The following is a 17090-nucleotide window of genomic DNA, read 5'->3' as shown; positions in this document are numbered from 1 at the left end:
AGACCACTAATCCGCTCAAACCTCCACACACTATGTTGCCATGTGTCATGTTGAGACATCTCATATGCCTTTAGTCACAAACAGTCGTACAGCAGTAGAGTAGTGCAGGAGTGGGTGCTACAACTCGGAAATGAACAAAATACACATAACAGCAAATATATACATATTAATAAATATAAATGTTGTTAATCTGTGGAGATTGTCTTTCTAAACAAAATGTGTAAGTATCATTTTTGTTATCATGTACATTTGTGTAAATATTTCGAAAACAAGGAAAATCTCACGTGGAGGGACCCATTTTTTAAAGGAATGAGATTAGCATAAAACACACGTTCTTACTGCACCGCTCCATACAAGTTCCTTCCAAAGAGTCAGTTTTAGTCGATATGTTTTTTTCCTTTTGGTTTTGGGTGAACCGTCCTTCTCTTATTGTTGTGCATCAGAGCTGAATGTATTTAAAGAAGTCGGCGGCAGCAGATTGCTCCCCTCAAAATGAGGACACAAACAAAGGAACTAGTTTATGGGTTTCATGTTTTTTTCTTTACATCCCCGGGCTTTTTCATATAGTCACCAAATGAGATTGGGGAGTGTGTGGCTTCCAGGCACATGATTAGGATCTGGACTGGGCTCTGCCGGTGTGCGAGGGGGCTTTGCGGTTGTCAACCATGGGCATGTGTGTTGGCATGGCAGTGCTTTACAATGGCTCTTTCCCAGCGTGTGAACCTGTGTCTTCTTAACGTGAACACGCAACACTGCTGCTTAGAAGCTGAGTGACATGCGATCCCACTCCCGAGCACAATGACTACAGTTCCTCTCGTGCTGTTGAGGGTTCATCCACAGGTTGAGGCCATTGTAAAGGGGATCTGGGCCGTGTGCAGCTCAGTGGGTCCAGGCACTGTGTTGCACATCTAAACACTCCTGCTGGGGACAGGAGAGGAATAGTGAGCAGATGCTATTCCCGTGCCTTTCCCTTTGGTGCCCTTTGTTCTTTTTCTCCTTGCCGTTAAAAGGAAGTCACATTCACTCCTTTTTCTCATCCTCATCTTACCCCTGATGACGATGTCAAAGCACAGAGACGCATACCAAAAATAAATGGACGAAAATTAGATCAGGACAGGGAGGGAAAGACGGACGAGGAGATGAAGAGCGAAAATGAAAATAAGGAAAGGATACAGAGAGAAAGCTGGGGGGTAGGCCTCGAGGCGGCTGGCAAGGCCAACAACTAATCAGGATGAGAGGCAGGGGCGTCGCTTTGATGCTGCCGGTAAGTGGAACACAGAAGAAGACCTGTCGTATCCCCAGGAGGAGGAGGAGGAGGAGGAGGAGGAGGAGGAGGAGGAGGAGGAGGAGGAGGAGGAGGAGGAGGAGGAGGAGGAGGAGGAGGAGGATGTGACTATGCTTTTTAATGTGACATCTGTGCAAGCTAATCTCTCTGACGTGTATCCTCCCGCTTGGATGAGCTACAGTTTATCCTTATTTTTTCTAACCGTTTACAAATCCAGATGCAGCGCTTGCCTCTGTGCTGCCATCACTCTGGAGGGAGTTCAATCTCACTTTACTCAGTCACAGTTGTGTGTTTTGCTCAACGGGTGAGAGCGTGAGGGAAAGCAGAAGGAGTGCGGATCTGTGAAACCTCATGAGCAGCGATGCTCTAAAGGATGAATGGATGTTTACTTTTAAACACAACATCTGTTCAGAGGAGCAGAACATCAGAGTTGGATCTTTTGGAAATTATAAACCAAAGCCGTTTCTTTAAAACGACCTTTCTACTATCAACCCTTGACTGACAGCATTGAACTCCATCCATTGTTATGGATGCCACTAACACGCTCTGATGACGGTAGTCTTTCTAATAATGAGAGAAAAGTATTTGTGGTGCATGACATGGATCTTTAATTAATTCATACATCATTTATTAATATTTGCAGCATTTTTAATGACACTTAAAGTGTAAAGTTGTTTATTTTGAGTGTTTTTCTCTGTACAGTTTCATCGCCACGGAGATTTCGTGCCAAAATTCAGAGTCCCACCAAGCTGCATGTGTCGTGGAAAGAGCCCAAAGGACAGTTTGACGGCTACAAGGTCCTTTACACCACAGAGCCAGGTGAGACCCAGCATGGACCTGGAGAGTGGGGTCTGTTCGTGTGTATCAAAGTGCATACTTCTGTACTTACAGGGGCTATTTTCAGTGTGTCCCAACATGTAGTGCACTACAAGTACGCAGGTGGTGCACTCATAAGACGTTTTCTGTTGAATGCTGGACGCTTCTTGCACTCAATTGACCGCCATCTTGGCTACGTCACCGGCCATGATTGCAGGTATTTTTGGTAAACACAGAACTATACAAAATACTATATTGGTAACTTACTGCTATACGGGGTCAACAAGGAGCAACCAGTGATATCACAGGGTTACTTGAGCAGTCTGTATTGATTTGGTACCAAAAAGATTGTTGCTAGCTAGGTATCTCACAGAGATATGTGTTGTGTTCACAGCGCACCCAAAGCATTGCACGAGAGGAAATGACCAAATCGAGACACAGCATCTCAGGAAGTTTGCGTCACTGGAATTGTAGCATGAATCTCCTCAAAACACTGGGACTTTTGTTTACACTGTGTTGTTGTGAAAGTTCTCTAAAAAAGCACTCGGAGCCACCTCAGCGTGAGGATGTGTTGAGATGTATAACAGCGATTCAGATGTGGCACGTCTGGTTCTTCATTAGGTGTTGGGTTATACTTTATATCACGTGTGTGGGGTGCTCCCGGAAACATGTATTTCATTAGATTTCCTCGAATTTCAAAAGTGACTTTCTTCAATAGCCTTTTCCAATTTGGCCACTGTGAATGCCAATGTGTTTAGTGACAGTTGATATCAAACTAGGGGTGGGCGATATGACGATATATATCGTCGTGACGATATTAGGTCTCCACAATATGCTTTTTCAGAGATATCGTATCTATCGTGATAAAAAATTGAAGAAAAAAAACTTGAAAAAAAAACTATAAAAAAATAAACTTTTCCCTTCCGTTATGCTAAAGTCTTTTATTGCACTTCAAGTCTAAAGTTTACATTTTAATTGTTTGGCACTGACTTTTCCTCATTGATGTTTTATGTTTTACTTAGTTATGTTTTACCCTCCTTTTCATGTTTATTGATGTTCACTGCTAGTGCTACCTCAGAAAGTTCATTTTTATACTGAGAAACTTGAAGCCATATCAAAATGTTGAATTGTTCATTCAGGGTTTCATTTCAGAAATAAAACCAGCTTGAAATGCTATTTTGGTCTGTTGCTCCTTTTTATTTTAGTTTCCGTTACCTTGTAGGTGCTTGTACTGTTAAGTAACTTGAAAATAACCATGATAACCGACATGAAAAAATATCGTGATATATATCGTCTATCGTGATACTGCATGAAAAATATCGTGATAATATATTTTTCAATATCGCCCACCCCTACATCAAACCCTGCCAATGTAAACCCTTAGTCTTCATCAATGATTACATCGCAATGAACAAGCTGCAAAGCTCAGAACACCAGACTACTTAACCAACATGGCTAAAGTACTCCTTTCCAGCCTTATCTCTCTGCAGAACGCGTCTCGTTGAAACTTAATGTGGTCATGGAAACCTGACGAGGAGTTCTGTCCAGTCGGGCCTGGTGTTCACGCAGTTCCCCACACTCACACCTGGAAGCTGAGCAGCGCAAACTCTGTCATGCATTGGTCTTCTAGTGCCTCGCTCAAGGGCTTCTGAGGAGTGATGACCACAGGGTAATGCTTCCTTAAGAAGATGCTCCATCACTATTTGGAGTTAAAACTTGCACCCAGATGACACTGCTCGGGTTTATTTGTAAAATGACAAACAGAATGAAGGTACATCTAATTCCCTTCCATTCACAAACCATATTGACCATGTGGCGTTTATCTTTTTCTTATGGGACAAACATTCTAGTTATGCAGAAAGGAGCACAGTTGTTAAACCTCTCGCCCCAAGGGAGAAGAAATCGACCTTTTTTACGTGTCTTTCAGCGGCATGCGGCTTCATAATTCACCCCGTAGAGAAAGAGACACGTAGCTACACGGGGTTGGATGGAACTGATGCCGAGCTGTTCAGGAGCTCCCTGTAGAAACCTGCAGCACACACCTTGGGATTTATTGATTCAACAAGTTCGAGAAAATACTTCAGTCTGGTGTCGATGGGAATAGAAGTTATTTTGTGAGTGACTGGATTCATGTAAAGTGTCATTTAGAGTGGGGTTACAAGTGGATGAGTGGAATAATACTTTCCTTCAAGTATTCTCAAAGTATACCCTTCTGACTGACATTGGACTTTAACACACTCAAATCAACGTTTATTGGGTTACGGTTACATATGACTGTTTCCCCTTGGCTCGCTGCTTTGGGAGGGATATCATACTTTAATACTAAACCAATATCTCCAACAGTTCCTAGCAAGGGTACTTGGCGCTCGTCACTTATCAGACCTTCAGCCTATGGCATTTTACACTGCATGATGCGCAGCCTAGAGGATAGCTAGCCTTACTCACAGCGACAGTCATTGACAGCAGCACTAAGTAAAAACTCTCAGGCTTAACGGAAACCAGCAGACATAAATAATAGATAACATATTCAGTATCTTATGTCAAAAGAAGGTCCCGTTTGCAATGGTAGTGGAAACCCTGTAAGAATCATCGTTAGTTTAAGCAACTACATTTCAACAGATTATATTCAAATCAGATCCATGTTCAAGTGTCACACATGTGCACCGCACACACAGGGAGATTTGATCCCTGCGTTGAACCCTTCCTAGTATAAGGAGCAGTGGGAAGCTATTTCAAACGCAGTGCAGGGGAACCGTGTGGCGTTCAGGCGCCGCAGGAGATGAGCAGGCACATCTTAAAGTACCAGTGCCATTTGGTCAAATGCGAGAATAGAACATCTTCGTTCCCAAGCCAAATCCTTCTGAAATGAGCATAACGTTTAAATACATACAAGACAGTATAACCTTCATGAAAGTAGTGTTCTTTAAAGGGGTGGCCTAGGGCTGCACGATTTTGGGAAAAAATCTAATTGCGATTTTTCTGACAAATATTGCGATTGCGATTCGAATTGCGATATTTATCTTTAAGCAACCCAACGGAAGTTTATTGTAAAATGTGGCCATAACTCCGGCTAGGAAGGTCGTATCAACGTACTCCTGTCTCTAGCACCCCCGCAGCCCGAGCTACGAGTGAAAGAACTAAACTTACATGAAACTTCCGTTGGGTTGCTTTAAAGTCAAGCTTCAGTTTAAGACTCACCCTGTAGTAGAAACACGTGATGGAGCATCACTAACCTGACTCAGATGCTTTGTTTCACCAAACCATCTAAAGCTCCATTGGAAGCCATTTGGAAAGGCAGGCACTTTCAAAGATACTTGGCAGGTGATTGGATCAATCTGTCTATCACCTTCTATCATGGGCCACTTCTGATTGGTTAACAATGGCTGGTACATGTGGAGCACAGCACTTCTGATTGGTGTGGATGACTGACACACAAGAAGAACAAAAAAAAAGTTAAAACAAATCGCAGGCTTTGCGATTTGATAATCGCATCATCTCGAATCGCGATTTCGATTTAAAATCGATTAATCGTTCAGCCGTGTTTTAGCCAGGTATACTGTACATAATATACTGCTAACTGAGTGTGAACTTAAACTACAATTCCTTGGAGGCTTGCAGCATCACTGTCAGTCTCGTCAACAGTGCATCACGTCGCTGAGGCACAACGAGACTGTTCTCTCCGCCTGTGCTCTTCACAACATGGACATTATCTTCATTTCTTTGCTGTAACAGATATATATATTCTGTGTGATGGAGATTGACTGTAATCATAGTTATGAAGTGATAATCACACAGGGTATTACTCTAATTGAATGGCAGCAAGTGAAACACAGATGCAGTGCAGATGTTTTTACGGTTTATGGATATGCTGTAAAGCCATAAGCCTGCCATTTGTATTGTATTGTAATTATAGTGTGATTGGTTAAGCACATCAGGGCACATCGGGGGAGCTGTTACTGGACCCTGCATTGGAGTAAACCACCTGGTCTCTTTTCTGCATGACTTTGTCACTCCTGTTACTTTAGGATGTCATATTTAACCTCCAGCAAATGGGTTTTTATAATGTATAGAAAGAGAGGTGAACCTTCACAGTCCTAGTCCTCAAACATGATGTCTTGGTCACTAAGCAACCAGGTATACATGTTACTTTATATGACTGAATTGTTATATACTCAAATAAAAAAAGAAGCCCCAACAGCATCTCCTGTATGTTTAGTGCTGGGACAGCTTGTTCTTCAAACAGCTGTTGGCCGTGACAGGCACTGATTCATGTACCTATTGTGTTATTTGTAAATCACTGGATTTCAAAGCTTGTACGGTCTCATTTGAACTCCAGTTTCTCTTCACAACACTGACAAGAACATGGTACAGCAACACTTCATCAAGACCCAGGTTCATTTGAGTTATTGCTCATTTGCATACAGAAGTTAAAAATGGATGCGAAAAGAAGTTACCAAGGAGATGAAACACAAATGATAGACAGCGTGTGTTTGTGCAAGCTCAATTTAGAGACAGGGTTTGCTGTTGTTAAAGGTATAGTATGCCAGCGGAGATGCACAGATATGAAATGCTGTAGAAAATGGAATTGTCAGTGTTCTTTACTATAATATGCAATCAGCTTGATATGTATAGATCTGAATGGGAGTACAGTAGGAATGGTAAATGACTGTACTTAGCGCTTTATCCAGTCTTTACGACCCCTCAAAGCGCTTTACATTAGGGGTCGACCGATTATCGGGGCCGATATTCCTCATTTGGCCGATTATCGGTATCTGCCTTTTTTTTTTATAAAATTGCCGATAACACTTTGGCTCTGATGCGGCCGTTTCTCTGTCTGCAGTCACCACTCTCTGTACACGAGCAATGTCCCGCCCACAGCGCTATCTGATAGGCTATTACTGAAGTGTCAATCAACACTGAAGATTTTCCGGGCGGGAGCCAGCCAGAGAGGCGGGACCTTCTCAGATTACAGGCAGGTGCGAAGAACACAGACACAGAGGCAAGCAGCAGCGCTGAGCGGCAGAGCCATACATGTGTTTCGAAGGTAAATCAGTTGAAAGCCGAAGTTCTGCTTCGGCACTGCTCTAGGAACTAACATTCACACACCGTTGGCCGTCGGGAGCAACTCAGGGTTAAGTATCTTGCCCAAGGATACATCGACATGTTGGCTGCACGGGCTGGGATCAAACCCACAACCTTCTGGTTGAAAGACGACCGCACTCCCTCTCAGCCACAGTCGCCCTAGGGCTGCACGATTTGGGGAAATAATCTAATTGCGATTCTTCTGACGGATATTGCGATTCGATTTGCGATATTTGTTTTAAGCGACCCAACGGAAGTTTATTGTAAAATGCGGCCATATCTCCGGCTAGGAAGGTCGTATCAACGTGCTCCCGTCTCTAGCTCCCCGCAGCCCGAGCTACGAGTGAAAGAACTAAACTTACTAACTTCCGTTGGGTTGCTTTAAAGTCAAGCTTCAGTTTAAGACTCACCCTGTAGTAGAAACACGTGATGGAGCATTACTAACCTGACTCAGATGCTTTGTTTCACCAAAGCATCTAAAGCTCCATTGGAAGCCATTTGGAAAGGGCAGGCACTTTCAGAAGCACTTGGCAGGTGATTGGATCAATCTGTCTATCACCTTCTATCATGGGCCACTTCTGATTGGTTAACAATGACTGGTACATGTGGAGCACAGCACTTCTGATGGATGTGGAATGACTGACACACAAGAAGAAGAATGATAATCACATCATTTAAAATCGCGATTTCGATTTAAAACCGATTAATCGTTCAGCCCTAGTGTAAGTCCATACCATCACAAGTTTCTTTTGTCCTACCTTTATTACTTTCCTTTCTTTCCTGCAAAGACCATGTTGGGAATAGTGCAGCTGCAGGAACTGCTGCAAAACATGTCCTCTCGTCTTGTAACTGAAATGACTGACAGCTTTAAGCATTCCTTTTGTTTAGCACTTCCCAAAGTAAGGTGTGAGGCCCAGGAGGGGCCCTCTATGGGTTTGTGGAGGCACAGTTTATTTTCCCTTTATCTTAATCACTAGAAACCAGATACTCAATACGACAAAGGGTGATTATACTGTATAATAAGTAGAGCAAAGATGTTTGAATGGCTTAACATAGAGTATAATATCAAATTGACTTATTCAGAAATGTCTAACTGACACAACGAACGAAAGAAAGAAAGGAATATTTTATTTTCTAACACCTGTCTGTCTGTTTTTATTACATCAGGTTTCATAGAGCCAACAAATGTCAAGTGCTACTCAACTAGCTTTAGATAAGCCAGCCCTTTGTTAGTATCTAAGTGCTTTGTTAGAAGTTCTATCGCTCGAAGTGGAGTCGAAAGAGATGAGTTTTCAGTCTGCGCCGGAAGGTGTGTGAGCTTTCTGCTGTCCTGATGTCAATGGGGAGCTCATTCCACCATTTTGGAGCCAGGAGAGCAAACCCACGTGTTTCTGCTGATGGGAACTTGGGTCCCCCTCGCAGCGAGGGTGCAGCGAGTCGTTTGGTTGATGCAGAGCGGAGTGCACGCGCTGGGGTGTACGGTTTAACCATGTCCTGGATGTAGGAAGGGCCAGATCCATTCGCAGCATGGTACGCAAGTACCAGTGTCTTGAAGTGGATTCTAGCAGTTACCGGAAGCCAGTGGAGGGAGCGGAGGAGCGGCGTGGTGTGGGAACATTTAGGAAGGTTGAAGACCAGACGAGCCGCTGCATTCTGGATGAGCTGCAGAGGTCGGATGGCACATGCAGGTAGACCAGCCAGGAGGGAGGTGCAGTAGTCTAGGCGTGAGGTGACGAGAGCCTGGACCAGAACCTGCGTGGCTTTCTGGGTCAGCTGGGGACGCATCCTCCTGATGTTTCTTTCGAATCACTCAATGTAGTGCAGTGTCATGGCTCGGCTCTCAGCCACAACAAACGCGTGACAGAAACGAGGGCGTGAATAGAAAAAGAGAGTTTATTCCCTGCTGAAGGACACGAGCAGGCGAAACAAGAGGTCAGATGGCCGTGCTCTTCGCGTTGCATCCTCCTGCCAGAGAGAGCGAGATCCGTCCCGGTCCTTTATCCGGCTAGCTCCAGCCGCCAGGGGTCCTCAATCCCCGTGAGCACAAACGGAGGAAGAGTCATTAAAGGGCCACACACACACACACACACACACACACACACACACACACACACACACACACACACACACACACACACACACACACACACACACACACACACACACACACACACACACACACACACACACACACACACACACACACACACACACACACACACACACACACACACACACACACACACACACACACACACACACACACACACACACACCACCAGAGATAGTGAGGCAGGGGTCGTCACACATTACAATACTAAGCCACCTGAAAGAAAGACCATCTGATTATAGTGAAGTAGCTAATACATGTAATTAATATAGTAGGCTCCATCCTACAAAGACAATGTTGGGCTAGACTGTGGTTCATAATGTACATGGTGGTTCTCTACCTGAGAGTCGGTAGTTCCATCTCCAGCCTTTGCATTCATAACGGTGATGTGTCCGAATGTCTTTATTGTGTATGTCAAAGCAAGTGAGAGAGTGCTGTATAAACACGATGTTGTGATCCACATCTACTTTAAATCATGGGTTGTCTAGGTTTAGTATGTCCCGATGAAGAAAAATGATATATATTTAAAAACAATGTTACTGTGCATCTTTGTAAAAGAACCAGTACCGCCTTTTCCTTATTATCCTGACACTGTTTCCAGAGACACAGGCTTTTATTATTAAAAGTGTTTGATGCACCGATCCACGGTGGCCTGAGGTCTGAGAGTGAAGCCCCCCTCTGCCACAGTGCTGCGTGCAGCCATCGGCCAGGTACACGTGTCGCTGATGCCTGGCCGTCTGTTTGATCACAGTAATGGAGAAAAGTCAGATGAGATGCAGTGAGCACAGGCAGCCGGCCCCTGGCACCGCAGGGAGAGTGGGGCGGATGGAGGGAAAGACGATGAATATAAAAGAGGGGGTACTATAGAGGGATGGATAAAGGATGAAGCTGGAAACACATGGAGGAGAGGTGATGAACAGACGGATGCTGGGTATAGATAATGAAAGGTGACGCATGGGGAGAGAGACAACACCATTCAACCTGGTCATCTTCGGCTTTTACCGAAGAGCACAATCATCTTTAATGCCCCTGAGTTAAAGGTGTGTTGCTTTTGATGCACATACACCTCTGGAGTTCCCTTCACCCGTCGGGGAGCCCGTCTCCATTGTCCCATGATGTCGATGCTTTTCCGTTTACAGTAACGAGCACTGCAGTCTCACATCTACGAGAAAGCTTTACTGCCTTTTTCATATTCTTCCATATCCACATTGCCCTGACATCTTCACCAAAGCACGATGGCCTCTTTTCTGAGACGTGCCCACGCAGCGCGCGTTGCAGCATGTTGCCTTTGGGCACTGCTTGGTTTTGAAGAATCGAGAACATGTGAAGGAATAACTGGAAGTGCGGGGATGGCTCGGTGCCTTCTGGGCCGAGGGAGCGAGCTGAGCGACGGGTCCATCGTCTTCAGCCTGTGGCTTCTGGTTTCGGCACGAGTGTAGTGAATGTGGAAAAGCAGTGAAGGAGCGGTAGTTTTTGTAATTAAATGTATTCTGTCAACAGATTTCAAATAACTTTCACATTAGGTTAGTTGTCAGAAATAATATTAGGTTTAAGTAAAACATATTAGGTTCAACTTGCTTCAACTGTTGTTCTTTTAATAAAAGTCAACGGTTCAGTTTGGTCAGCGTGCACGTTTCATCGAGCTGGTCTTTTCCAGGTTAAGGAGAAGACGAGACTCGAACTCTGTCATGGCTTAAGCACGTCTGAAAGACACAAACAAATGAAAGTGCCTGATTGTGAAGTGAACAACACTATTTAATTAAAAAACCTTTTTTTTTTTACCATTCAAGAGTTTAAGGAACCAAATGTGGTAAAGACAGAGAGGGATTTATCTGTTTGGATACACATAGGGTGTTTCTTTGCTGAAAAGTATTTTGTCGGAGCAGAAAGTAGATCTTTGATTTTTTTAAATAAAGAAATTGGCTTCAATCTCTGTAAGATGTATTGATGCAAACCGAGACATGTGTCCTGCATGTCTCGGTTGTGTACCAATTCCATTTCATCACATACACAAACCCCCAAGGCGAAATAAGCACTTTTCTTTCATCACACACTCTTAAACCAATCTGAGTGTTTTTCTCTGATGATCTTGGACTTCTAATCCAATATCTGGAGACACGATATGTCTCTGAAATGCCAGGAAATGGAAACCTACGCTTCTGAGTCAATCTGCAAACTGCTGACTTCTGCCAAACCTTCTGCTGCCATCACAGCACAGCACATTTGGCAGGATTAGAAAACGATATACTTAATTTGATTGATGTCTGTGATTTTTTATTTAAACTTATTGTTCATAGTCTTAGTCTTTGATTTTTTAAATATTTTCCCTCCGTTTTCTGCTGCAATAATCTTTAGCCTCAGGCGTTAATAAAGTCAATCTGTCCTCTCCTCAGTGTGTGATGCCAGAGGGCTTTTCTTTTGTTAGTGTTGCTTTCAAATATAACTGAGGACATGTTCACATATTTTGTAAATAGTTTGAAGTTATTTGAGAACTCAGAGAGGTGTACAGAGTAGATATGTTTATTTCAAGTTTGGAATGGAGGTTTGAGAGACAGTTCAATAACTGCAGGTTATTAACAGCAGCAATCGTCTTTGCTGAAGGGCTGCACAATACATTGAGTCCCAACTTGCTCACATGTTTTAAATAACCTACATATCAAGTATTATCCATTATTTAAAGGGATGATTCAAATGTTTTGAATTTAGTTCTGTCTGTTACTTTAATAATAATAAGTCATGGTATTTATTTAAGCGCTTTACATTACATATTACTATTATTAGACATATTATACATTTAATAATGTCGACCACACCCACAGGAGCAATCTAGGGTGAAGTGTCTTTCCCAAGGACCAACGGCCCGTTGACGAGGTCTCTGTAGGAATGATACCCATGTAAACGAGGTTTTATCTACCTGTCTTTAAGGGTTATATACACAATAATGTACTCATCCATAGTCGGTGTTTTAACTACAGTAGAATGCAGTTTACAAAAGCCTGACGGGAGCAAAGCAAAGTCGTACTGTGGATGGGGGCAGCCAAAGGAGCCAGTGGATGTGATTAGTGGCGGCCACACGGCATCCTTACTAGGTGGCCACCTAGTAAAGATGCTACGTGACCGAGCACTTCAGAATCCCCCAGGCAGAGCTGGTCGATGTGCCCAGGGACAAGGGACGGTTGGGGCCCTCTCCTGGAACTGCTGGATCCTGGATGGATGGACAAAAGCCAAGTTAATTGAACAGTGGCGAGCCGTGACTTTTATACCTAGGCCCTCTGACCCCCCTTCCCTCGGAAAAAAGAAGAGATATTACGTCACAGCGGAATATCAAAACAGAGCCCCGGGGTGCAAAACGCATCAATGACAGCGACCCTCTACCACACAGAACAACACCATGTATCTAAACACCTATCATGACAGGGCACCCACAGCCAAGTAACAATTAAAAATGAATTAAGTCGGCACGGCGGCCCACATTGAAAATGACTTAGATGACCTTTGATGTCATTCAGCTGATCCTTTGCCACTCCAGTTTATCATTGTAACTCAATCTTGAAAATGACTCGGTTAATAATTTCGCAATGATGTCATCACTATCACTAAAGTGAGCCATCATGAACGAACTTATGCTAATTATAAATCTATCGATCATAAATCTATCGATTAGATTTATGATTCGAAAATAATAATAATAAAAGTACGGTAGACATGTGGATATTATCCGGCTGAACAAAACGTGCATTTATCTAACAGGTTCGTTTTCCACAGACCTTATTTACAGCTATTTTCCAAAATCCTATGGAGAAATCCCGTTGCTTTCTGTCGAGGGAATCCGAGCGCAGCTTACTTCCGGGGTTTAGGACGCGTCACTGCACCACTTGCATAGACCTCACAGCGGGCGGAACTTGTCATAAAGTCCGCGAAAATAAAGCCCGCCCATTTAGAGGGAAGATATGATTGGTCAATTGTACCGTCATTTGACATTACTCTCTCGTTGAGTTACTATAGCGGGCCCTCTGTGAATGTAGAGAGGGACCAAGCTCTCCCGTCTTCACATAACTCGCAGAGACAGCATTTAACCCTTCACATTCCAACAGAAACTGAACAGGCAGATTCGAAGGATTTATTTCTTTGGAAATATTATTTTACACACAATTAAATCAAGTTATTTTGGTAAAACTAATGAAAAATATAACTACAAAAACATATAAAAAAAATATTTTAAAAAAAATGTTTTTTTTTAATGTTTTCAAATATTATTTCTTAGAATATCCTAGGCCCTCACAGAGGGCCTAGAGGGCCCTGACGGCTCGCCACTGTAATTGAAGCTAGCAATCTAACCAAAGTGTCACAATAACATCAACTATACTAACCGATAGAGGCAGTGCTAGTTCAACAACTCCCTTGTAAAATGAACTTCAACATACAATCAGCACAAAGAGTTCAACAGTAAACAGTGACACAGAGCAGGTAGAACAACCTCTCAAAATCAACTGCAACAGCCACAGGCGGAGCGGTACGGTTCCCAACATGTGGGGACTGTCTTGCTAATGTGTATGTGATGAAGTTCCAATTAGAAAGTGTGTGTTGTTGATGGGAGTTAGTGCCAAGACAGATCCCATGATGAGGTCAAATGACAGTCCCTGTTGCATTGGGCTTCCTGATGGCAATGCAAAGTGCTGAACATGCTTAAGATGTAGTTTACACTTAAAGTTGAAACGTATGAAATGTTGCTGCTGCCCTGTCCTGAGCAGTGCATTGCTTTGCTTCTGTCCATGTGCTTCCGTTTGATTCTCAACACTGGGAGCGTGCAGACTGTCATCTAAGCAAGTTCACTTACCTGCTATGGATAAGTGCCTCATACAACCCCACTTAAAAAGATAAAAACGATCCCTTTAAAGTCACTTACCTCAACATATGCTTTGTAGTGGAGTACACGGTTGTCTTTTGTGTTGTTGTAGTAAGTAATGAGCAGGCTTGGCGTCTTGATCCACGACCCATTACATGTGAACGGTTGAATAAGAGGCGAGCTGCTCGTGCTGCCTGATACGACCATTTTAAGCCACTGACCCGCCGTGTAAAAGAAATCATTACGTTCTAAATAACATTTCACAGACCAGAGTTATCAAAGCAATTAGCAAGAGCCTTTTGGCTGTTCGTTACAGTTGAATTGTGTACAGCAGATGGTCCTTCATGCACCTGAAGATGTACGTCTGCCATCAGCGTGAGTCAGAAGTCAAACTGTCATGTGCTCCAAGAAATGCAAAACTCTGGGCTCTCGTGTGTCTCTATACGCAGCAGAGGTGGGGACTCGAGTCACATGACTTGCACATGTAGGACTTACTCCCACCTCTGATATACATTTGATTTGGCACAAGCAGATTTAGGCGACGCTCATCATCTTTAGAGAATAAAGTTATTGATGAATGTGCTGGATAACCAAGACAATGACTTCCTGAGTTCTGCACGATTAGAAACAAAACATCCTGATTCTAAGCTACATTTGGCTGAAAACCTTTGACCTATTTACACACTTATCTTTAGTGTTAATCCTAAGGTTAGTGTCTTATCTGTCTTTACCTCCTGCTCTGAGATAATGCAGCATTCTGACTCATTTCTCCTGTCGGAGCAACATAGGTGGAACTCATTGGCCAAAATGCAACACACACAAACAGCCACAAGATACTAAGGCCTTTTCATAAGGGGTTATGGAAAGGCCTTAGTATCTTAAAAATGATGCCTTTTCGTGATCAGAGTTCAAATCGGGAAATGTTTCTTCCCTCTAATCATCAGACTTCCACTGCTGAGTGTGTTTGCTCTCTTCCCCTTAATAGGTGGAGAGCAGAAGGACACTGAGGTATTGAAGCAGGAAGCAAAGCTGCTCATTGAGGACTACGACCCCTCCAAAGAATACCACTTTAAGATCATTGCTGTGAGTGGAGGACAGCAGAGTAAACCTCTCCAGGCCAAACATGAAGGTAAGAGCCTTTTTCTGAATCACATCGGTTTGCTTTCAGACTGGAGGCTCACACAAGTAGCATCGTATCATTATCATTTGTTTAAAGAGTGCCCTATAATGCTTTTGGGGGTTTCCCTTTCCTGCAGTGTGTTATATACGTGTGTGTGTGCATGAACATGGTCTGCAGAGGGTAACGCCCCCTGCCTGAAACACCTCCAATGGATTCCTTTGCTTACTTCCATAACGTACTGACATCACTATGTAACACTTGCCCTTCTATTGGCTATCACTGCACCACATTGTATGTGATAGGCTAAGGGGCAGCCGGACCAATCACAACAGAGCCGGCCAGCTAACCAATCAGAGCAGACTGGGCTCTGGTTTCAGACAGAGGGTGAAAAGAGGTGCTGCAGCACAGGCAGTATGAGGACAATAAAGAGCTTTCTGAACATTAAAGCATGGAGACATGTAGAGACTCTACATACTGATATACACCTGAACATCAGCAGGAGAGGACTCTTTAAAGTAGAGACACTACATACTGATATACACCTGAACATCAGCAGGAGAGGACTCTTTAAAGTAGAGACTCTACATACTGATATACACCTGAACATCAGCAGGAGAGGACTCTTTAAAGTAGAGACACTACATACTGATATACACCTGAACATCAGCAGGAGAGGACTCTTTAAAGTAGAGACACTACATACTGATATACACCTGAACATCAGCAGGAGAGGACTCTTTAAAGTAGAGACACTACATACTGATATACACCTGAACATCAGCAGGAGAGGACTCTTTAAAGTAGAGACACTACATACTGATATACACCTGAACATCAGCAGGAGAGGACTCTTTAAAGTAGAGACACTACATACTGATATACACCTGAACATCAGCAGGAGAGGACTCTTTAAAGTAGAGACACTACATACTGATATACTCCTGAACATCAGCAGGAGAGGACTCTTTAAAGTAGAGACACTACATACTGATATACACCTGAACATCAGCAGGAGAGGACTCTTTAAAGTAGAGACACTACATACTGATATACACCTGAACATCAGCAGGAGAGGACTCTTTAAAGTAGAGACACTACATACTGATATACACCTGAACATCAGCAGGAGAGGACTCTTTAAAGTAGAGACACTACATACTGATATACACCTGAACATCAGCAGGAGAGGACTCTTTAAAGTAGAGACACTACATACCGATATACACCTGAACATCAGCAGGAGAGGACTCTTTAAAGTAGAAACACTACATACTGATATACACCTGAACATCAGCAGGAGAGGACTCTTTAAAGTAGAGACACTACATACTGATATACACGTGAACATCAGCAGGAGAGGACTCTTTAAAGTAGAGACACTACATACTGATATACACCTGAACATCAGCAGGAGAGGACTCTTTAAAGTAGAGACACTACATACTGATATACACGTGAACATCAGCAGGAGAGGACTCTTTAAAGTAGAGACTCTACATACTGATATACACCTGAACATCAGCAGGAGAGGACTCTTTAAAGTAGAGACACTACATACTGATATACACCTGAACATCAGCATGAGAGGACTCTTTAAAGTAGATACATACATACTGATATACACCTGAACATCAGCAGGAGAGGACTCTTTAAAGTAGAGACTCTACATACTGATATACACCTGAACATCAGCAGGAGAGGACTCTTTAAAGTAGAGACACTACATACTGATATACACCTGAACATCAGCAGGAGAGGACTCTTTAAAGTAGAGACACTACATACTGATATACACGTGAACATCAGCAGGAGAGGACTCTTTAAAGTAGAG

The 17090-nt window shown here is 43.2% G+C and overlaps 1 protein-coding gene across 1 annotated transcript in view; it reads left to right on the top strand.

The window, feature by feature from the left end:
- LOC117455458 (collagen alpha-1(XIV) chain-like) overlaps positions 1-17090 on the top strand; it is a 236520-nt gene that overhangs the window by 9597 nt on the left and 209833 nt on the right. The window contains 2 exon segments of the mRNA XM_034094977.1: positions 1988-2104; positions 15125-15268. Coding sequence (XP_033950868.1) covers positions 1988-2104; positions 15125-15268 — 261 coding nt within the window.

This window comes from Pseudochaenichthys georgianus, chromosome 11 (assembly GCF_902827115.2).
Source record: "Pseudochaenichthys georgianus chromosome 11, fPseGeo1.2, whole genome shotgun sequence".
Classification (NCBI taxonomy): Eukaryota; Metazoa; Chordata; class Actinopteri; order Perciformes; family Channichthyidae; genus Pseudochaenichthys; species Pseudochaenichthys georgianus.
Note: the sequence above shows the minus strand (reverse complement) of the source record. Positions and strands in the feature narration are given on the sequence as shown.